A 22,758-nucleotide genomic window follows, 5' to 3' on the forward strand; every position below is an offset into this window, starting at 1 on the left:
CACCTTTTCATCACCGGGAGTCTCAAAACCAGTAGTAGTACTTCTACATACACTGTACACATACACCGGGAGTGCCAAAACCGGACGCCCCCTGGCGACCTCCAAAAGGTCCTGCAACAACAGTACACATGAGCACAGCAACCTAAGTCATGCTGACAACCAGCATGGAGCCAACCCCAACTGCTGTGCGCTCAAACAGCACAGCTAGGGGGGCACCCAGGCCATGGGTCTTTGGCTCACTCAGGATCACTCACCAGGCCCAGACACACACAGGACTAGAACCCATACCAGCAGTGTCTCAAGGCAGCGCCTCACCCACAAGGCCAGCAAGCTCTTCTTCCTGGGGACCTGTCGGCTGCGCCTCTTGACTCGGCGCCTCTGGCCACAGCAATGAAAGAGTCAGGGGGCCTGGGGAGTAAAGAACTTGCACCAGACAGCAGCTTACCAAGGGCACCTACTCACCATACCAGGGTGGGATTTGAACCTGTGAGAGCAAGTCTTTAAGGCAGCATTCACCCCACCAGGCTACCAAACAGCTCTGAATCAGAAACCTTCGGCTGCTCCTCTTGACTCGGCGCCTCTGGCCACAGCAATGAAGGAGGCAGCAGGCCAAAAGAGCAAAGAACTTGCCCAGGAAAGGGCATTACCTGGCCAGGCCAGGCTTCAAACCCACAACACTGAGCCTCTAGGCCAGCACTCTTCCCACCAGGCTAGCAAGCACTTCCATATACAAACCTCTGGGCTGCACCCCTTGACTTGGTGCCTCTGAGGTGGAAAGAGAGAAACGAAGACTGGGGGCTTTGGTGTCTTTGACTGGGGTCCCCATGTTGATCAAGATAAACAAAGACACCAGTCACACTGTTCACACCAAAAGTCCCACTTTTCCCTCATCAAGACTTGACCTCTACTAGTTCTGACGTAGCAGCGTGGGACTTAGTGTCTACAAGGAGGAATCTGCCCAACAGAAGACATGTTACCAGTGTTTCCAGTAGCCGGGGGGAGGAAGAGCATGTTTTTGGAACTAAGTGCTGCCAGGTGAGAGCCTCAAAAACCACAGTGGGTTTTTGCCCCATCCTGAGGTGCCATGCTCTGTTGGTTTTTGTCCTGGGTCTGAACCTCCATTTTTCACTTCCCATCAGGGGAATGGGTCCAGCTAGGTGAGAGCAGGAGCACCTCACCCAGGAGCCCCAGCAGCATGGCAGACAGCTCGGCTGCTGAAACTTTAGAGACCTGGGATCACAGCTCTGCTCCAAGTCAGGTCAGTCTAGCGGGTGTACATCTACCCTGACTTTGGGGGCTACGTGGTGAAGTGCTACGCCCAGGTCAGACAGCCTGGGAGGCGAGTCAGGCTCGGGGCTGGGCACAGGTACTGCCTGCCCTCTGCCTTTTGCACGAGCTGGCCTCAGGCAGCTCCTGCAAGCCCCAGCCTTCAGGCCTCATTACTCCCTGCACTGCTTCCTCCCACTGCGCGTAAGTCTCTCTGTGCAGAGGCCTCTGCTGGGGCTGCCCCTGGGTAGGACAGGTGGGAATTGGACTGGTGGGTCAGCCACTCACGCTTGGGACCCTGCAGGGACTCAGAGCCACATGTCGTGGAGCTGGACCCATGCCAGCCCCGGTGCCCTGTCTCAGCCTCTGCTGGGGCCTGACACCCCAGAGGCAAGGGCTCCCCTGCAAGGGCTGAGGCCTTTGCCTCCCCTTCCAGCCAGCCCTGCTGTGGGGGCGTGGGGGCTCTAACTTTTGCTCACCCATCCCAGCTGGGCAGAGGCAGGACTGCTACAAAATGACCTGGAGAGCTAGCCACCACCTCTCACCATCTCTGATGTGAATGCCCCAGACCCTATGGTGCAGGAGCCCTGTGGCCTGATGTAACAGAGTGGTCATGGCATCCCTGGCTGAGGCACAGGTTGTGGGTGATTGCTCAGCTGGGCATTTGGGGAGGGATTTCCAGAGGGGCCGGACAGCCAGCCCCCAGCCCCAGCCTTTATCACCTGCACATGTCCAGACTCCTTGGAAAAGCCCCGCTGGGGTACCAGGACACTCTGAGGCCCCTGAGCCAGCTCCCAGTGACATCAAGTAAACACGGTCTCAGGAAGGCTTTATGGACATTCCCAGCTCTTGCTGTGTGATTTAGGCAGTGCAGATTTCAACCACAGATCACACCTAATTTGGGAGCAATGCCCGCAGCCACCCTGGCATGTCACAGCCCAGCACAAACATGCTCCCATAAATCAGCTCCCCCATGAATCCCTGCCTGGTGGTGCTTGCTCATCCTGGCCATGGGGCAGGCAGGAGCAGGTGCCTTGGCTAGCATGTAGCGGGAGGGTACTGGGAGCCATCCAGCACTGAGTACTCCTCAGGGCTTTGCCCCTGCACCTGGGGCAGGGGGAAGGGAGAGCACTGGGACCCTGTGGCCAGGACAGGTGGACATCACCAGGCCCCGATCACTGGCCAAGCTCCAGGTACCCACATGCATAATGCAGCCACATGCTTGATGAGCTTCATGCTCAGTCCCTGTCTCAGGGCACCAGGGAGCCAAGGGCAGCACAGCCCAGTCCTTCCCCTCCATACCCAGGGATGAGCCATGCTCTGATGCACGGAAGATGAAGGCAGTACAAAAGGCAGCCTGGTGCCCCAAATGGGGTGCACCCTACCCTCGAGGGTCATGGTAGGGCAGGGCTTAACCCTGCCACATGCCAGCCTTGCTCACCTGGGGGTGAATCATCCCGATGTCCAATCAGCCACCCCCGGCTCTGCATTAGCAATTGGCTGGACCTCGGCGCTGTGCAAGGAGCTGACCGCACTGGGAGCAGGCATGCGGGGAGGGCTGCATGCCATGCTGCAGTCACAAGTTAAATTCTGGGAAAGATGCCTCCATCACTGGGTAAGCAAAGGGCTGAGTGCATGGGACTTGAGGAGCCACCTGGCAATGACAGAACAGGATCATACGAGATAGAACAGGATCATATGAAGGATCATTACGAAGCCAAACACAGCCTACCCAATGACTCTTTGGATGAGCGGCAGTGCTCCCTGATGGCAGACCCCCATCTCCCTCACAACGTATTTTCCAAGCTGGACCCAGAAGCCTTGGGCCAGGCAGCACCCGGGATGAGGGCAATGCCCTGTTAGGGGATTGTGAGACAAGGGCTCGCATCTGTGGGGACACTCACCTATGCTCTCATGCCAGGTCACAGCTGGCTTAAACCAGGAGCCACCCGAGGCAGAGACCCACTGGCAGTGCCAGGCGACGGGCGGGACTCTAGCATCCACAGCCCTCGCTCTCGCTCCTCTCGCCCCTTCCTACTGGAGCTTCCCTACCACACGCCCATTGTGTTGCTGCTTTGATGAGCACCAGGCACTCGTGCTACCAACACAGGCAAGAGAAAGGGCACACGGAAACAAATGGCATGCCAAATGCTCCTGCTTATCAGCTCCCTCCGTGCAGCTCTGCTGACCTGACTGCTCCTGTCGAACCGCGGTACTATGTCAGGGTCACTTCTAAGGACCTTGCACGAGGGACACATCCAGGGCTGGACATCTTTCCGTCTGTCTGCATGCACATCTAGCCCCAGCACCTGTAGCTGCGTATGAGGGGTGTCTGTTTTTCTGCAAGGGTAGATTTTGTTACATGGGTGGGCAAGTGCCCATGCCCACAGCTTAGGTGCAGGAAGAGGTGGATGCTCCTTCACAGTGTTTCTCACAACGGAGGGCAATAATCAGAAGAATATTGTAGCACCCTATGAATAGCAAAGTACTCATGTGAGAAGGCATCCTAGTCACCGGGGACAGCAGCTACAATATTCTGCCCAAACCTAGTAACACAGCCTCAAATGAACAGCTTGCTTTGCTGACCCACTTGAATGCCCATCTGAATCAATTAAATCTGCAACTACCCGGGAAGCACCAGTCTGTGATGGATCTATGTTCAGCTGTGCACAAGTTAAAATAGTGAGCCCTGATTTAACTCCTACAGCTGCATGAAAAAGCAGAAATGCCTGGTTGAGGGGAGAGACATCCCCTTCTTCCCGCTGGATGTTTTCCCAGTTCAGGAAGCCTGACTCTTGGCCTCTGATTATCCTAAAATAAAATGACTGTACCTGGGAGCAGGTCTGCTTGGATCCAGTCAAAAACTTCACCAGTTCCCATGCCTGGCCCATCTGATTACCGCCCTGAACTCAAGGAGGAAAGTAATTGGTACTCGTCACTGTCTTTCTTCCCAGGCTGCAGGAAAAATAGCCTCCCTCCTAGTGTGTGTGAGACACAGAGAGACCGGGCATGCGTGCCACGTGGGTGTGTGTTTATGTGATGAATTATGGTGGGCAAGCTATTTTTGTGCAAGTGCTGAGGCCCAGAGCTTGGGTCACCTCCTGGAAAAGGCCCGTCTTCTCCCCCACGCATTGCAGCTGTGAGTTGAGTCTTTTGGGGGGCCATGGATTGAAGGCAGAGCCCATCCCTCAGGGAGCAGGGGCAGAATATCAATTGCTCCAGCCCTTCAGGCCCCTCTCACTCTTCCCAGTCTGAGAAAACACCTTGTCAGCATGTATCTTAGCGCTACGTTGAGGCATTACAGAAAGGAAGCAGAGCTGGACACGCTCCTGGGCCCATTCCCAGCTGCAACATCCAGGAGCTGATGTGCACTCCCCTTTGTGCAGTGACTCCCATTCCCATGCCTGTGGGATGTCCTCCTCCACTTTGCATTCTCAAGCAGGGCCTTGTTCTGGCTGTGGGATGATTGGACTTCTGCTCCCTGCCCTGGGTCTGCTTAGAGCCTCCTTTGAGCCTCCTTGCAGGCCACCCCCTGCCCTGTGTTCGATCAGGACTTCATAGGGCCAATGGTCAAAGGCAGGACCTGGCAGCTGTGGGGTGACTGCACTGGACCCCCTAGTTGAAGGCAGGCCTGGCTGCAGCAGGGCCTCCTCATCTTCCTGGGTGAGGACAGAAACTTGTTTTTAGCTGTGCCATGGCCTCATCTGCCACCCGCAAGCACCTTCTGGGTCTGATTCTTTGGCCATCTCAATACCACAGGACGGCAGCACCTTGTTGGGCAGGATGTCCCATGACACCTGCAGAACCTCCTTCTGGCTCAGGGATGAATGTACTGGACCCTGGATGCCTGCCGCTCCTTCTCAGGTCTGATTAGGAATGAATTGGACCCCTGTTTGAAGGCAGAACCTTCCTCCCCCTCTGGGGTACCTCCTCTGAGCCCTGGTGGAGGGCAGAGCCTGGTTCCAGCTCAGTGATGAGCTCTTTGGATCCCAATTGCCTGTTGCTCCTTCCCTCGTCTAATTAGGATCTATTTGGACCCCTGGCTGAAGGCAGGATCTCATTCCCTCGCTAGGAGGACCTCCTTTGAGTCCTGATGGAGGGCAGACCCTGGTTCTCATTTTGGGATATGCTCTGGGATAAGCAAACTGGGCCCCTTCTTAAAGGCAGGACCTCCTGCCCACAATGGGATGATCTCATTTGACTCTTACTTCATTTGACCTGGGCTGAGCTCCTTTGCAAGGAATGAGCCAAGCCCTGGCAAAGTCCATCTCTCCTGAGACCTTTCAAGCAGGCTCTTCTGCTAGCAGTCCAGGGCAGCAGGTCATGTTAGGTCCCTCAGGAGCTTCCCTTCTAGTGGAGAACCCAAATGATCTCATTTGCGCTGTCTGGAGTTTTGTCCACATCCCACATTCAGGTGCCAAATCATCCATCAGGCTTGAAACTGGGAGATGCTCTGTTTTTTCCAGCTCCAGCTGCTCAACAGAAGATGGATTCCCTGTGAATGTGATATACTGAACTTTCCTGAATATTCCCTGTGAGCTCCTGGATCTTGCCTATGAATACTGATGAATGGCAACTGTTCCCTGGTAATTCTGCTGACCTGAAATGAATACTAAGAGTTCCTGGCTATTCTCATATAATCTCTCACAATCTGTGGTTTTACTGAAGAATGCTAAGTGTTCCCAGGGATTTCCAACCACGGTTCTTGAATAAGGGATGTAGATGGGTATTTTGTGGCTATATGCACCTTAGCCTTGGATGCTAATGGGTCCCAGGTGTTCCTGACCAATTGCAAAAAATATTCAGCAGTGCCAAAGAGCACTGACAGTCCTTTTTATTTTTGAGGAATGCTGAGAAACACCCGGGAATGGAAGAAAAATGACAGACTGGAAAGAAGCGTTAACAGATCCTTGTCTGTTCTTCCTGATGGTTTCTGGCTGTTCCTTATCTTTCCTTGATTCCAGCACAATGCTAGTGGTACCTGATGAATTGTCAGGCGACAGTTAGATAGCACACCCAATTAGTTATCAAACGTTGTCTTTGCAACTAAAAGCAAAATCATAGAAGCCTCACAACCTTCCACTGGTTCTCTACCCAGCGACGCCTGCGGTGTTCCTTATTGCTTCCACCCAATTCCTGCCTTAGCAATACTAATGAATATGGGGGCTCACCTGTTTCTAATGAGCCAGTTTATGAATAACTTCTAACTACTTATTTAAAACAGAACTGCAGTGAAAATTACTCATGCTAACTCACAGGAATTTCTAGGACTGGGTCACCAAAAATTAAGTCCTTGTGGAGAGAGAGAAAGACAGAGAGCGAGCGAGCAGCACCATTCCTACTGTATTAAGAACCAGGCACAGGAATATCAAATGATGTTGAAGTTCATATGAATATAATTCACATTATGTGAAATCTAGTTAGTGGAAATTACCCACTGCATATTGTTATGTATATTGTATAATATACCTCCTTTATAATATTAAATATATTATATAGAGATACTTCTAATGTATACATTGTCATATGTGCTCTTTTTAATACCTATTTTGATAGCTGTCCATACCTGTAATATATAATAGCTATCTATATACCATAATAGGCACTAATTATCTCATATATAATAGTTATGATGTATAATTACAAGTGCTGTAGTTTCCTTTTAAGTCACTGATTCTCAACCAGGGTGCTCAGGCACACTGGGGTGCTGCCAGATCCTCTGAAGGGTGGCACAAGATGCGGTGTAAGCAGATAAGGTTAGTAGATAAGTGCAGGCTTAAGCTTGTTTCTGCTTGGACAATCCTTTGCCTGCCCCCCCTGCAAGGAGGTAAACTATGTAATATGGTGTATAAATTATTTTTTTGAAATTGGGTGCCACTCGATTCACAAAAGTTACAGATGGGTGGGTGCCATAGGTCTAATTAGGGGTGTCTTGAGGCCAAAAAAGGTTGAGAACCACTGCTTAAAGTATTCATTTCATTGCATCTACTATGTAGCATACTGAATCATACTTAATTTTGACTGACTTTATCCGAATCTGCCTGTATATATATAATCTTTACACATGTGCACAATATGTAACATGAAAAAACAATGCAAGAAAGCTAGCTACCCAGAACTCGACTAAAAATGACTACAAAGCAGTATCCTGAAAGAGATTTAAAAGAAGATGAAGAAAAAATATAGACAAGATAAAAAGCTCATATTGTCAGCAAACAAGGAGAAAATGTTTCACTTATAGAACTAGACGGAAAGTGATATAGGAAATAGACTCACTCCATATACATTTATTAAGTGCAACTTTCTCTCCCTCTCTCTCTCTTTCTCTCTCTCTTTTTAGATAAAAAACCTCTTCATGAAATAAAACCCCAAAGTAAGTTATTTTTTTTCTCTTGTAAATATAATCTTTCTCATCTTTGCTGACATTGTTTTACTTGTTTAAAAGCTAAAGAGAACTGAGGGTTATATGAAAGGCATGTGGACCTATATGAAGCATTTTTCTCCTGACTTAGTAATGATAAGGCGCGTCTACATGTGCCCCTGACTGCACAGTTGGTACTGCTAAAGCAAGTACTAGGCGACTCCGCAGTCCCTACTGGTACTGCGCAGTCCCGGCAGCGCACGGGTCCTTTTCGACCCTACTGCACAGTAGCGGCACCATCACGGTTAGTGTCCATCGAAACTACATTGCCACAGCATCTCGTGTAGATGTGCCCATAGAGCATAGAATAAAAATTTTTAAATGACTGTTCCTGTGAATCGAACGGTAGGCTTTTCTGCATGTTTTATTATTTTGGAATTGATTTCTTAATCTTAATAGTGGACACGTGAGTCAGGACTTCTTGACGTTTTGGCAGTCCTAACATACTCTATTTTCTGAGGCTTTCATATAGCAGACTCTAGGTATCAGAAAAAATGATAATTTTCATGGGGATTCACAAAGTTCAGTAAAAACAACTTAACAGACTGAGCTTTGCCAATACACACATGTTCTGAAAGAATCATTTGGGTTCACAACCAACATCACCAACTGTTATCTGTTATAGTCATAAAGGCTGGAGGTCTCGTACACAAATTGCTGCAAAAATATAATGTAATAATACCGAGAAAAAAAATGCAGTTATCCTCATGGATATCTGGAGCTCTTAACTGGCTGAAAGCATCTAGCCTTCAGCTTTTCCATTTATAATGCACTGGAGTTGTATAGGTGTCCATCCTAAAATTAAGCCCATGACTGCCCAGTGACGTTGCATAAGAGGTTTTCCCTGCACTTTTTCCAACTGTGAAGTGCTTCTTGAGTTAATCAAAGCCCAAAGCCAATAGAAGGCAAATCTAAGCATGCTCTGGTTAGCTTGCATTTTTCAACCTTGTAATTTTCTCTAATCTTTGTTTTAGTGGGATTATACCCCTACAATCATGCGCTGTGGGTCTGTGCCGTAATTTTTGTGTCAGAGTCTATTACGCTACAGTTTTATTTGTGCATTTCCCACTTAATTATGGGATCCTAACAACGCATCAGTCAAACCACTTTCATTTCTGGTTCATTGAAAATATAACCTTAATGGAATCAATTTTTGTACACACGGTTCCTAGGAGAATTAAACTGTGTTTCTTTAAGATGTGAGGTTAGAAGTATGTTATATAAATAGCGTTTGGCGCTGTTCGGTGAAACAGGGCCTGAGTTTACGACTACATGAATCATCATTGATGCAAAATCAAAGTCAATTATGAAGATAATTGAGAAACAACTCGTTTTGCTAAAAAAGCCGTGTACATGATTTTCTGGCTTTGAGTTGCATTTCCTATCCGTTAGGACTTCCACATCCTTTAGGAAGGGTGTACAGAGAAAAAAAGTTCCAGTAGCTGGAGGGTATGAACAGAGAGAGAAGTGGGAGCAGGGAGGAAGCTAGAGAAATCTTTGAAATCTCCTAGCAAACTGTAATGGCAAACTGGTGGCAATGTAGGCCCTGAATCGCTCATGGAAAGCACTTATTGTAAATTAGATAATTTAATCAATTACGTTTCCTAATGTACTAAACCAAATGTTTCATTTTCTGCTTCTGCACATCTTAAATTATCTTCAGGTGCTTTATGAAACTTAATCGTAGTTAATAGAAACTTCATTACCGTCAGATGTGCTTTCAATAAATGTTGTGTAACAATGTCAGGAGGTGGAGTGAAATATAGGCTACAATTACCACAAACATGTACCTTGTAACAAAAAGTATAAAAACTTATTGCTGTAAGAGAGATGCTGTCTCGTCTGGGTTGGGAGGATGCAGACCATTAAATAGTAATTGGTTGACTGCAATTTTTTTTCAGTTGAATCCCTTGTGGGGGGGAAGGGGGGGACGGGGGGGACGGGGGGCAGGACATATAACCGCAGGAGCAACATTGCCATGGATCCTTTTTCTTGAATTTTTCTTATCCCAAGGGAAGGAAATCCTCCCTAAGAGGCTACAGGGGAGAAGAGATGAAAGTGTCTTGAAATAACAATGCCCCAAACACAGATGAAAGGCAGCGCTTCTAAGCAGCAGTTTCCCATAGACCCAAATTCAGACAAGTGCCATTTTTGCTCCTTTTGACAGTGATGCTTTGTAATGCTTTATAGTTGGCTATTACAAGTTCTCCTTGTCTCTTGACTCTTAAGAGTCACTTCTGCTGTTGCATTTTCCCTTCTTAAGGAATAGTTGTGGTGCATTCTTATTATCTTTTAAAATCAAAGCGATAAACATCGTACAAAAGATAAGTTTTGCACAAACAAAACTGGTTTGGTTTATTTTGGCTTGCTGTAATGAGAACCCCTGGCAGACAACATTCAAGTAAAGACGCAATGGGATCTGATGTGTGATCAACACAGACATGCTTCCTGCCACGCCACATGCACATGGCAAGAGGCATGATTGTGGGACTGAGCATCAGAGCCCATCATACGTTATTGCCAGAGTAGGGGGAGCCTAGGATCATGAGGCCCCCAGACTCGCAGGAGCATCTGGCCACATGTTCAATTAATGGTGTGATAGGAACCAGCCACAAAGTTATTACCATATAACCACATGGTTATTACCACATTTGTGGTAATTTTATGGAAGACTTTTGTGGCTTATTCCTTGTTTTATGATGCCATTAACTGCTTTAACATGGGGTTGTGTAACAGTGTGTGTCAGGGGCCTAGGCTTTAATTATTCTTATTTGCATCTATAACATGTACATGGCAGTCTTGCGCTAATATATGGAAACTCAGAATTGAAACTGGCTGACCCTTCCTTGTCCAAATCAGAGTATCAATTACTTACATTATTAAACTACATTTCTTTTAAGATTTTAGAAACAGAAATAACTATTCATTACACAGTTAAGGAATTTGCTCAGTGAATTTATCCCAAGAGTTTTTAAAAGGTGACATGCAATATTTTAAAAAGCTGAGATTTACATATCCCCTTCTGACATCGAGGGCTAAGTTATTACCTGTGCGACTGTGGCAGAAGCATATTTGTGCAGATAGGTCAGATTCTGACCTCAAATATATGTGACTGCCCATTTCAAATGGGGAGAGGCAGGAATGCAATTAAGATTTTCCACTATTTTTTATAGTCAAAGTATGAATAAAGGAAGTGCTTCCAAGAAAGTAAACATTCGAAACAATCATCAACTCACACTAGTCCTGAAAAGACATGGGAAGCTGATGCAGTTGTTGACTGATTTGCTTTACCCCTGAACTATACACCACCTTTCTGGAGTTTTACGGGTAAATAACACACTACTTACTCCTGGTTCACTCAGTGCAGTCACTGCCCACAAAATTAATTCAGGAATGGAGTTGGAGTTAATTACCTAAGAATAAAATTGCTTGTTTTGGGAGGTAAATGAGAAAAAAATGTGCACGTAGTTGATTCATGCTCCCTTATGTTCCTGGGCTTTGCATGAAACAGGTTGAATGCCAGTTTTGGGACTAAGGCAGTGGACTGGGGACTTAAGAGAGTTCAGTACATCGTACCAGTTCCTGTTCAGATGGTTAACTGTCTAAAACAATTTACAAATGTCCAGTTTTGGGGTCTCCAGCGGAAAGGAAGCACTGTTCCCTCTTGATTTTCCCAACCACTTTTGACAGGCTACGAGACCGCCATAATTACGTTTGCCTAGAAGAAAAAATCAGTAGGAATGAAAGGCTCCAACATCACCAGGGTACCATATGGGATCATTATAAACCTGTTTTTATACACACGTGACTTGGGATACACTTTACTCAAGATAAAGAACAAACAAAAAATATGGAGCCTGACATTTGACTTTTTAAAAATCAGACCATTGTGCAGCAGCAAAAAAAGAAAGGCATCAAACCTGTGGCAAAGCCACAAGTCTCTGACTAAGAGTAACTGTTATTTTATTTTCAAAATGTAAAATCTTTTAAGAAATATCATGACCTTGAGAACAAATACAATCAGTCTTGTTTTCCATCATTTCATATTCTTTTCCTCTCCTGTTCTGAAACATTTCTAGAGATGATCTCTTCCTAGTCATTGAGAAATGTCTCAGTCCACATCAGTGATTTATCACTCAGGGAGGAATTTGAGAAAAACCTACTAATTATATGGGGCTGCATTCACAGCGAATACCCCCCTCAACCCATGCTGTTTTTGTACGTTTTTCAACTCCAGGCCTTCAAAAACATTTTTTCGTCCTTTGACACCACTTTGCCTCCCCATTGAACATACATACACACATGCACACATAAAACTCTTTACTTCAAAAATGTGAAAACCATAAACATTTCAGACAAGGTTCCTTGGGTGAATCTGATATCTTTTATTAGACCAAGCCAAATAGTTGGAGAATAGTTATTAAGCAAGCTTTCGGGTTCAAAACCCTTCATCAGACTGAACCCGAAAGCTTGCTTAATAACTATTCTCCAACTATTTGGGTTGGTCTAATAAAAGATATCAGATTCATCCAAGGAACCTTGTCTGCCTATGTCCTGCCTTGTCTGCCTTAGACCGACACGGCTACAACCTACACCCCCATTAACATTTCACACACCTACATTTTATTATTTTGTTGCTAAAATTTGAAATAAATTACAAGGTACGTCAGGGAAAGAATTCGTGTGAGTTGTATCTTGTATTGGACCAGCTATACAGTTGGTTGAGACAGACATCACGTATCACAGTACCCTTCCGCAGGCCCCAGGGGAAAGCAGACACAGCAGAGCTAAGCAGCAGACGGACCGAAAGCTTGTGTAAAAAACTGGTCAAGCTTTTGGCCCATCAGCTGCTTAGCTCTGCTGTGTCTTTTTCCCCTCCCAGAGACCTAAAGAAGAGTACTAAATACTGAAAAGATTGCCTATGTCTATCCCAACCATGCAGTTAGTCCAATAAAAAAAGATATTTGTCACCCACAAGAATTCTTGCCTCTTGCATATTTTCTGGACCATCGTGACAACAACTTCAACACACCCCTACCAAGATGCACCATGACATTTTGAAAACTGATACATTTCAGTCAGATGTTTCTGGCTGAAAAATGGCAACCCCCCCAAAAAACAAACCCTACCCTTTTTCTCCATTCAGTAGTTGACATGTTAAATTCCCACAGCAATATATCAAAACGGTAAGAATCTAAAAACTTGGAGAGCTGCCCCCTTCATTAATACTGCCGTGGAATAGCGGTGGCATTTTGTTGGTAGAGCAGATTGAGACAAAAATCAGCTCCTGTCAAATAGGTGAAACAAAATTCAAAATATTTATTTTGTTAAAAACTTTTAGGATTTGTCAAAAAAAATAATAATGCCAGACTTTTTGTCAAAAGTTTTTTGACTAGGAAACCATTTTCATTAAAAAGACCAATGTTTTTGACCGTCTCATGTTTCTAGAATTTAAAAAAAAAAAATGGTGAGAGCTTTTCCTGATTGTTCAGGGTCAAAAATGTTGATTACAGCCTGCAATTGCTCTGGTTGGCAGCTAGGATTCTCACACCATCACCATAGAGAAGTACTAAAATAACACTGAAAAATCCTCCACCTAATGCTAAGGGCTGGATTAGCCTTAGTTGATCAAGGTTGCTAGCTGCACTGGGCACAGACAGATGCAAGACTGAAGTGGCTTCAGTAGAGAACTAGAAAATCAAACCTAGCTAAGGAGGGTTTCTTCTGCATTGTGTTTTGGTACTTTTTGGGAACTGAGGAAGCCAACTCTAAACTTAAGCTGCCGTGCTAAATGAGATGGGTTGTTCCCTGAAAGTAATGAGCAAGGGGATGTGGTGGCATCGTCCAGTGTTTTTTGGCCCATATCACCTTAGTATCCTGCAATCCTCTTTCTTTTTAAAATTGTTTGGCCACCTGGTTCATTCTTACGCTTTCTTTGAAATGCTTTCTTCGGCCAAATCGAATTGGGACAGTGATTCGGATCACCGAATCGAATCGCTGTCCCCTGAATCGGCCGAATCCGAAGCGAATACTAGCTGCTTCGCAGAGGCCTACTGGCTGTCTGTACCAGGCTGAATTCTGCTTTTTGATGTGTGCCGTTACCCTGTTTTGCAATTTACTCTTTTCACTCTGCAGTTCCTCAAATACTTGGCTTGAATTCCCTTTTCATTCTTAATTTCAGCATTCTTTGTTTAAAATAAATACACCTTTTTTTTCTATAGATGCTTCTACACACTTGGTAATCTAAGTACCACACTGTGTGACAGTAGAAGATAAACAGCATGACCATATAACCACCTCTTTCTTTAAACTAGTGCATGGCATATAAGCAGATTATAATGTGTATATTAAAGCATATTATTAAGGATACTCTAAGAGTGTAGTCAGCCGTAACAACTGTATCAGCATCAGAGGATACTGATGAAAGCTCTTTCAATGCAACTGTTATCCCATATGATTTTGTAGTGTAATGCAAGTTCAGTAAATCCCTGCAGTTTGAGCCCTGTTGTATTCAGAAGCAAAGTTAGGGCAAAGCTACTAACAGGTGACTGCAGGATTGTGCAGATGTCACAGTAACATTGCAAGTTCAGATGTGTGCTCCTCAGCTGCAGCTTCCTCTCCTTTTGTGAAGTGGTTAAAAGATGTTTTGTCCATATGCTGGGCATCCTTGCCAATGAATCCGCTTTCATGGTACATGGTCCCAAATCCCACAAGATCTTATACACCAGGACTGGGCAATCTCTCACAAAGTGCTGAGAGTCCCAGTTTAGATTAATGAATCAGCTTTGGCAGATCTTGACTACCAAAGTTTCAAAACTTCAAAAACTTGATTATAGGCAGAATCCCAGGGGTGAGCATGGCTTGGAGTGCGTTACATGCCCAACCGAAAATATTTTTCTCTTAATGGCAATGGATGCTTGCAGAAATCCCAAATAATACCTGGGATTGCATCAGCTCCCTGAGAGCCTACAGAACTCTGAAGGCTGATTCCTTCTGCTCCACGGCATGTTTGAAAAGGCAAGGATCATCCATGTCACCGTAAAACACATAGAAGAGGATGGAGGGGAAATTTTCACTAAGCTTGTCTCAAAGCTCTTCACCTATCTTTCAGTCATGATTTGCTTCTTCCAGGATGGGTTGTAGAAACCTGGAAACAAGAAAGAGATTAGATGCAACCTGGCCCTTTACAGAACCTTCCTTGGGGGTTGCTGGTCTGGTGTCTCCCCTTAAAGGGATGCATTACATTACCGTATCAAAGTCAGCACCCCAAGGCTGAATTGGGGACTGATATATATTACGCCCACCCCACACACACACTTGTGGAATATGCAGATATGGAGGATGCTAAGCCAGGTAAGATCTCTTCTCTGATTTCATGGCCTCTAGCATAAAGAATGGCCGTGCTAAAACTTAACTGCAGTGCCAACCATTTCCTTAAAGTAGCTAATTTATAAATTGTTCTCTGTTAATGCCTTTTCCATTTGTTAACTAATAAAAATGGTTCATGAAACAGGACAACTAAAGTAAAATTCACACATAAGGAGCACCCTTGGTGGCCTTGCTGTTTTGTTGTTGTTGTTTTTTAATATATTGCCTGGAAATCTCAGCATATTCCTCATGGAAAATCATAAGTCCTAGGCCCCAAATGATGCAACTTAATATTCCTTTATCCTCCCAGGTATAGCAAGATGCTTATTATTTCTCATTCTTGTGTTGGGGGAGGGAGTCAAGGGATCTGCGTGTGTTTGTCACTAATTATTTGGTGTCTACCTTCTTTCCTTTCAGATATCGAGAATGCCAGCGATATTGCCTTGTACTCGGGTCTGGGAGCCGCAGTCATTGCTGTAGCTGTGCTGGTAGTGGGCGTTACTCTCTATAGACGGAGCCAGAGCGAGTATGGTGTGGATGTGATTGACTCATCTGCGCTGACAGGAGGCTTCCAGACATTTAATTTTAAAACAGTCCGGCAAGGTTAGTGTTAGGTTTTCATCTTCCTCCCTTAGAGCATCTATGGAGACGGATGCTGCAGCCAGCAATCAGAGAATGGCAGCAGGCAATCCCCAGCAGCTTGATACTAAAGCGGACTCGTGCAAATGGGATGCATGTGGTCTTTTGCTGGTCTCTGCCATGGTCTTGCTGTGGGAACACAAGATGAGCCGCTAATTTCATATGGTCCTAACTTATCCCACTGTATATGCTATCAAAGTACTGAATACCTTATAGATTTTCTGATGGCAGATTCTAGTAAGCATGCATAAATAGCCTTTTGTACATTCTGTTCAGTAAAGCTAAGCAGGTGTCAAATACATCCTGGAATAATATTTGTTTGGATAAAAGGTGGGATTTTGAACTGAGGTGGTGATCAATTTAAAACAGTGCATTTTATTTATCTGATTCCCATTATTTTAAACTAGATGGTAGCCTTATTGTAGGTGGGATGGTGTGTTGGTGGGATGTGAAAGCAGCCTTGTATTTTTTCCTTCCTTTCGGGAAGTGAAATATGTTGCAGTATTTGGGGGGGGGTGGGGGGGTGGGGGTTGTTTGTTTTGTTTTTTTAACATCGTTTTCTTTCCAAGGGACTTATTCCTTACCAGGTGCTAATTATAGCAAGAAATTGAGGAGAGGGAGGGGAGTGGAAATGAATGCCTTTATTTGAAGATTCAAACCTGTTCTGATGAGTGGAACATAATTTTAATGATGTCATTTTCACATTATTTGAGATTAACTTCTTATTTAATTTGGAATTCAATGTGCTGTTTAAATCCTGCTTTGGGATTTGGGGCTTTTTTAATGGTACATAAACAATGATCCAGGACAAAGTCTAGAGAGGCGCAGATCATTTCTCTTGTTAGTCTTATTAGTGAAGTTTCAGTTTCTTTTTAGGATTTATGTAGTTTATGTAATTATAGGATTTTAAAATTAATAATTGTAAGACATGGGAAAAAAGGGAAAAGCACAGCAATCCGCCCCTCCCCAAACCAAACAAACAAACAGAAAACCAAAGGAGAGACCCCCTCCACGCGCACACACACTACTACTACTTCACATCTGGTTCTTACCCTCACCCTCACTGCTTATGGATGCATCTCTACTTAAAATTTGATGCACAAGCTTGTGTTTTGCTGCATTCAGGCCAGTGGGGCTTTGATGCAAAGTTCACCGAAACCAGTGGGAACCTTTGTATTGACTTTCATACCTTTGGGATCTGGTTTCCAAATTCTGCCTTGTGATATTTTCAAAGTAAAGCTCTTTAGAACTCTACGCAGCAATAAAGGAGATGAAAGCACTCCAATAACACGGGGAGGAGTATGATATAAAACCTAGAAAGATGGTTAGGGATTGGAGACTCTCTCCCACAAAAAAAATTCTGAAACCTGCAAAACCTGAAAATGCTTGGATTGTTCTTCCCTGCATCATGTCTTTTATGAAATCTACCCTTTTATGGTGTGATTTAGTAGCACAGACTTTGACGTTAAGAGCATAGGAAAGTAGGGCTGGAAAGGACTTCATCTAATCTAGCCCCCATCTTGAGACAGGATTATCTGTGACTGAGCCATTCAAGCCAACTGTCTGTCTAACCTGCTCTTCAAAATTTCCAAGGATGGAGACTCCACGACTTCTCTACCTAAGTCTGTTCCAATGCTTGACCAGCCTCAAAGTCAGAAATTTTGTCCTAATCTCCAACCTAAATTTCCCCTGCTGAAGCTTGAGTCCATTGATTCTAGTCCTGTCCCCTACAGACACAGAAAAAATCTCCATCTTCTTTGAAATTACTCTTAATGTATGTGAGGGCTGTTCTCAATTCCCCACTCAGTCTTCTCTTCTCCTGAATAAATAATTCTAGCTCCTTGAGGCCTTCCTCATAGGTCCTGCTTCCCAGGCTCCTAATCACTTTTGTCCCTCTGCACTGGACTCTTTAATCTATCCATAGGTAGCCACATCCTTCTTGAAGCGTGGGGCCCAAAACTGGACACAGTGCTCCAGGTGAGGCCTCACCAGTGCTAAATAGAACAGAAGAATCACTTCCCTGAGTTTGCAAGTGGCACTCCTGTTAATACAACCCAACATGCCATTGCCTTTTTTTTTCCTTTGGCAAAAAACAGCACACTGTTGGCTATTTATGGTCTGCTGTAACATCCATGCCCTTGTCTGCAGCACTGCAACCTAGCCAGTAATGGGTTCCGAGTGCTGCAGACAAGGGCATGGATGTTACAGCAGATCCCCAGTCTGTATATGCACATGCAATTATTCCACCCCAAGTGCAGGACTTTGCACCTGTCCTTGTTGAATCTCATCTGATAGATTGTGGACCATTTTTCCAGTCTATCCAAGTCACAGTGGATCCTAGCCCTACCCTCCAAAGCGTCGGCAGCTCTACCCAACATGGTGTCGTGCACAAATTGGCTAGAGATGCACTTCATCTTATTGTCTAAACCATTAATGAATGATATGAAATAATACTGAACCCAGCACAGACCCTGGGAGGACTGAAAATCCTCAGAGAATTGTCAGATTCTATCGCCCTGCCCCAGCACCCTTGCATCATTCAGTTAGTGCAAAGAAACTGGAGTATGATATTGTTTTGCTCAGAAAAATTACTCATTGCTAGCATCAGGCCAGTACGCTCAGTCCCCAAACATCATGCAGCAGAGGTTGAAGATGGAGTGCAGCTCTTCCCTGCTACTTTACAGTTAAATGAACAGTCCGTGAGCAACCCTTCAGCTGCTTTAGCTTCTGTTGAGGCAATCACAAGTCAGCTCAGAAAAGCATTTCAGCCCAACTATGTCACGGGAGAAGATGAGCCATAATATTCACAATTGTGTTTCTGCAATGAGTAGTTTCATCTGATTTCCCCAAATCTGAAAGCTTCTGGTATAGAATAGTCTCTTTTCAGAATCCATTTACCACTTTGAAGGAAAGACAAGCATTCTCCAAGGACTAGGATATGCTGCTATAGCATACTGAAAGCTAGCAGTAGAACAATGTTAAATAAAATGGTATATATGCATAAAGGTATGCAATATTTCTTAATGTCAGTGAGGAATAGGACAACTTAGTGAATTGTCTACTTCCCTTGGATAGGAAAGAGTTGAGGTCACTGGGAATTCTTCTCTTATTCCCAGTTTAGCTTACAAGGACACAGACAGATCAGTCACTTGGAAACAAACATCTAGATGTAACCTGGTTCTTCCATACCATTTGAGCAAGTCGATGGACAAGAAGCATGTTTGCTATGGTTTTATACTGGCACCAAAGCCATCAAAAATACTTTTTAAACTGGGTCTTTGAAATGGCCCTTAAAACAATTGATAGTCACAAAACAAGTCTTACTTAGTTTCATCTTATGGGAAATAATACAAAATGCAGTATCTTGCTAGAAAAATGCAAATGCAGTAAGGCGGTTGTTATCCACAATGAGTATGGAGCCAACATGTCTAAAGCCTTGTTTTTCTTTGGTGTTGGGAAATCTTTGGCAGATGCTAGAACTGCAGCAGATCATTTGTCGGAAATTCTGCAGCAGATTTGACAACAACAATATAAAAAGCTCCAATATCTTGTGTGAAATGGGTTTCCTGAGTGATCCACATCCTGTACTTAAAAAAAAAAGAGTCAGTTTTAATGATGCTAACCCAACTTGAAACACCTGAAATGGGCCTCATTTTCAAAGATTCAAATGAGCTCTGGCTTTTCTGAAAACCAGACCCCTGCTACATTTTCAGTTGGGAATCAAAAATCAAAAGACGATCTTAAAACTTTAGGGCTTAGATTAAGTCATTTCCCCCTTTCACGGGGTATTCTTTGAGCCAAAAAATGTCTGAGAATTAGATTTGAAGCCAATTTTTACTACAGAAGTGTTGTCCCACATTTCTGTTCAACCTAATTTCCTTTAAACCTTCATCTGTCCGTTCCCATAGGCTCACTGAAAAGGTTTCCAGGAAGAAGCTTGCTTTTCTACGCGGTGAGGTTGCATTTTTATATATATATATATATATTTATCACCTCCCCCTCACACTTCTTGGCTACACATGCTTTGGAATTGCCTGGAGCATAAAAAACACTGTGATCAAGTATCCTTTAGATCTACTGCATTGTTTCATCTCCTTTGGAACATTACCCTATGAGATTCTCATTTGTGACAGCATTAGAAAGGGAAACAAGAAGCCAGATGGGAGATAGCGTTGAGGTCAGGAGGAGGATGCCAGGGTGAAGAATTCATGCTGATTTCACTCGGAGCAATCATCAAAACAACACAGACAAAACCTCGCATCTAAGCCTTTTTGGAACGCTACATTATATAGCCATCCCTGAGGATGGCTTTGTTTTAAAGTTTTAACTGGGTTGTATTTTTTTTTTCAAGCTGACAGAACAGTGAGATGGAAGGAGTGGATCATGCACTTGGCTTGCATAAATAAATTAGGATGATTCAGCACTAAGGCACACCATCTAAGTGGACTTTGCCCCAGCAGGGCTCTGGTACCTATAGAGAACCACAGTGACTTCGCTGATGTTCCTTGTATGCTTGAAAGAGCTGAGATCTGCCTTTCTGGATCAGGGACAAAATCATAGTATTTAGGTTACAAAATCATAGCATTCATTTAAACAGTGCTAAAACTTGAGGGAAGCACAGACAAGCTCTTCAATATTGTGAATATCTAGTACAACTCCTGTCAACTGATGACGGAGCACTTCATTAATTAAACATCACAACATTCCCCGTTGTTTAGGGAAGTACCATTTCTGTTGTACTGACGCGGAAACTGAAGTACAGGCAGACAGGTGACGAGTGGGATTTTGAAAGGCATCTCTGCTTGATTTAAGAGCTCAAATTTGCTGCTGTGGGATTAGCGTTTCTGGAAATGCCAGTTGAAGTGACTTGTCCCAGATCATGCAATAATTTTGTTGCAAAGCCAGGAGTCCAGGCTAGGTGTCCTGATTCCCAGTCACCCACCTTAGCCACTGAGCTGCCCCCCAAATTGGAAAATACTGTGTGAAATGAAAATGTGACCAAGTGGAGTGGCTGTGGAAGGGTACCTCGCTTCCCTGTACTCCCTCGGTTGCTGGAATTCAATCCTAGCATCTCTAGGCATGTTAGTTGGAAAGCCTGTGCACAGAAGAGTTTGCCTTTCATGTAAAATGTAACTGAGTGCTCAATCAATTCCCTTTCATCAGGTAACTCCCTCCTTCTGAACTCATCCATGCAGCCTGACCTGACAGTGAGCAGAACATACAGCGGACCCATCTGCCTGCAAGACCCCATGGACAAGGAGCTCATGACAGAATCATCACTCTTTAACCCCTTGTCAGACATCAAGGTCAAAGTTCAGAGTTCATTCATGGTTTCTTTGGGGGTGACAGACCGGGCTGAATATCATGGAAAGGCACATTCTGGGACATTTCCTCACGGGAACAACAGAAGCTTCAGTACAATACATGCCAGGAACAAAACCACTTATATTCAGAACCTTTCCTCTTTTTCCACAAGAAGCGAGCTGAGAACGACTGGGATTTTTGGCCATCTGGGGGGCCGGTTAGTGATGTCAAACACAGGTGAGTTGATCCCTCATGCTCACGTGCTTTAAAAATGGTTTTATGATATGAAAAAGAAAGCTCTGTTCTTGGGTGCTCTCGTAATTATAGGCATATTATTAATAGATCATTGCTATTAGCAAATGCTTCGGTTTGGTAAAATTACAGCCAGGGCCAATTTCAGAGGTGGGTGTGAGTTCCTTGTTAGGAAGTAGGCATTATGTCTGTCTGAGCTGTTAAACCTACACCTTTGCATGGCCTCCTTAGCATAAAAGTCACTCCCCTTTAGACTTCTTTTCACTCGGTCCCTGCTCAATTAGTGGGGCTTCTGGCAAGAAGCTTATTACTAGATCAAGATCCCCAGCCCTGGTGGACAAAATGAAAGAGGACACTAATGATGTTAAAGACTGCACCAATGAAGTCTGTCAGAATTCAGGATGATTTTGCAAGAAGTCACTTATATGGTGTATAAGAGTACAAGACTATTGGGAGGTTAGGGATGTGTATCTGTTAGTATAATTAGTTTGCTTTTGTTTCTTTTTTTTTTTATTTCCTGGCTTTCTTTTTCTTTAAGCTTAAGTCTGTTTCAAAAGATTCCCATAGCATGTCACTTCAGAGTTATCTGATAACTCAGGACTGTCCTGAACATTGAAATTTTACTTACAATGTAGATATTAAATACACACCACTAAGAGGTAAAGTCTATTATGAAATGGCATCCATGTCAGAATTGGCCTGATACCAGTATTACCAGCTGATTCAAGCATCAGTTTGGGTTCTGGTGATTCAAGACTTCTGCTTCACTTGACAGTTGTGCTTAGTGCAGCCAGACTTGCTCCCAACGGTTTGAATAAAGCTCTCCAAAGCCATTGCACAACTTCCCCTTCATATGCCATACATGCAGCACTGAAAATATAGCTTACATTTAGAACAAATGAATAGCAATATATCATTGGAAGAGATGAAACTGAGCTCAGAACAATGACCAACACACCGAATGCATTCCTGTCTTCCTGAAGGATTTTTATGTTCAAGAATTAATATTGCAAACTCAGGCGTACCAAATCAGCGTTGCAAAGTTCACTTTTGAAAGCTAACTCAATGAAGATTTACAGATGATAGGATTCATAACGTACACTGATATTTAGATGAAGAAAATTGAGGGCAGCGAAAAAGAGAACACAAACAATGATGTGGTTGGCAGTAATGAGTTTCCCCATCAGCTTTCTGGGATCTGGGAAAGCTCAGTTGAAGGGTTAAGAAAGGCATGCATACTTTGAAATGTATCTGCTATGCAAAAAATATTAAATAGAGAAGAACTAAAAACAGGTTGTTCTGTTTTCATATCAAACAAAAGGCTGCCGGGGTAGCAGCTTTCCCCTCTCCCAATCAAAGCTATCTGCTGGAGCGACATGTCAAAAATGGGAAAATACTTCTGGGCCCTTGAGCTTCAAGCTGTCTCCATTTTCCCCCCTCCATAAAACAGAGCTCTCTTGACAGCAGAGATTCAGCTACATTCAGTCACAACGTTCTCTTACACTCTT

The 22,758-nt window shown here is 44.3% G+C and overlaps 1 protein-coding gene across 1 annotated transcript in view; it reads left to right on the forward strand.

Annotated features, from left to right (window-relative positions):
- The window catches only part of UNC5D (unc-5 netrin receptor D), a 329,440-nt gene that overhangs the window by 258,140 nt on the left and 48,542 nt on the right, over positions 1–22,758 (forward strand). Inside the window, exons 12-14 of the mRNA XM_014524862.1 lie at positions 7,607–7,639; positions 15,473–15,658; positions 20,858–21,235. Of these exons, the coding sequence (XP_014380348.1) occupies positions 7,607–7,639; positions 15,473–15,658; positions 20,858–21,235 (597 nt within the window). The remainder of the gene's footprint in view (positions 1–7,606; positions 7,640–15,472; positions 15,659–20,857; positions 21,236–22,758) is intronic.

The sequence above is a fragment of the Alligator sinensis genome, unplaced genomic scaffold, assembly GCF_000455745.1.
Source record: "Alligator sinensis unplaced genomic scaffold, ASM45574v1 scaffold1643_1, whole genome shotgun sequence".
NCBI lineage: Eukaryota > Metazoa > Chordata > Crocodylia > Alligatoridae > Alligator > Alligator sinensis.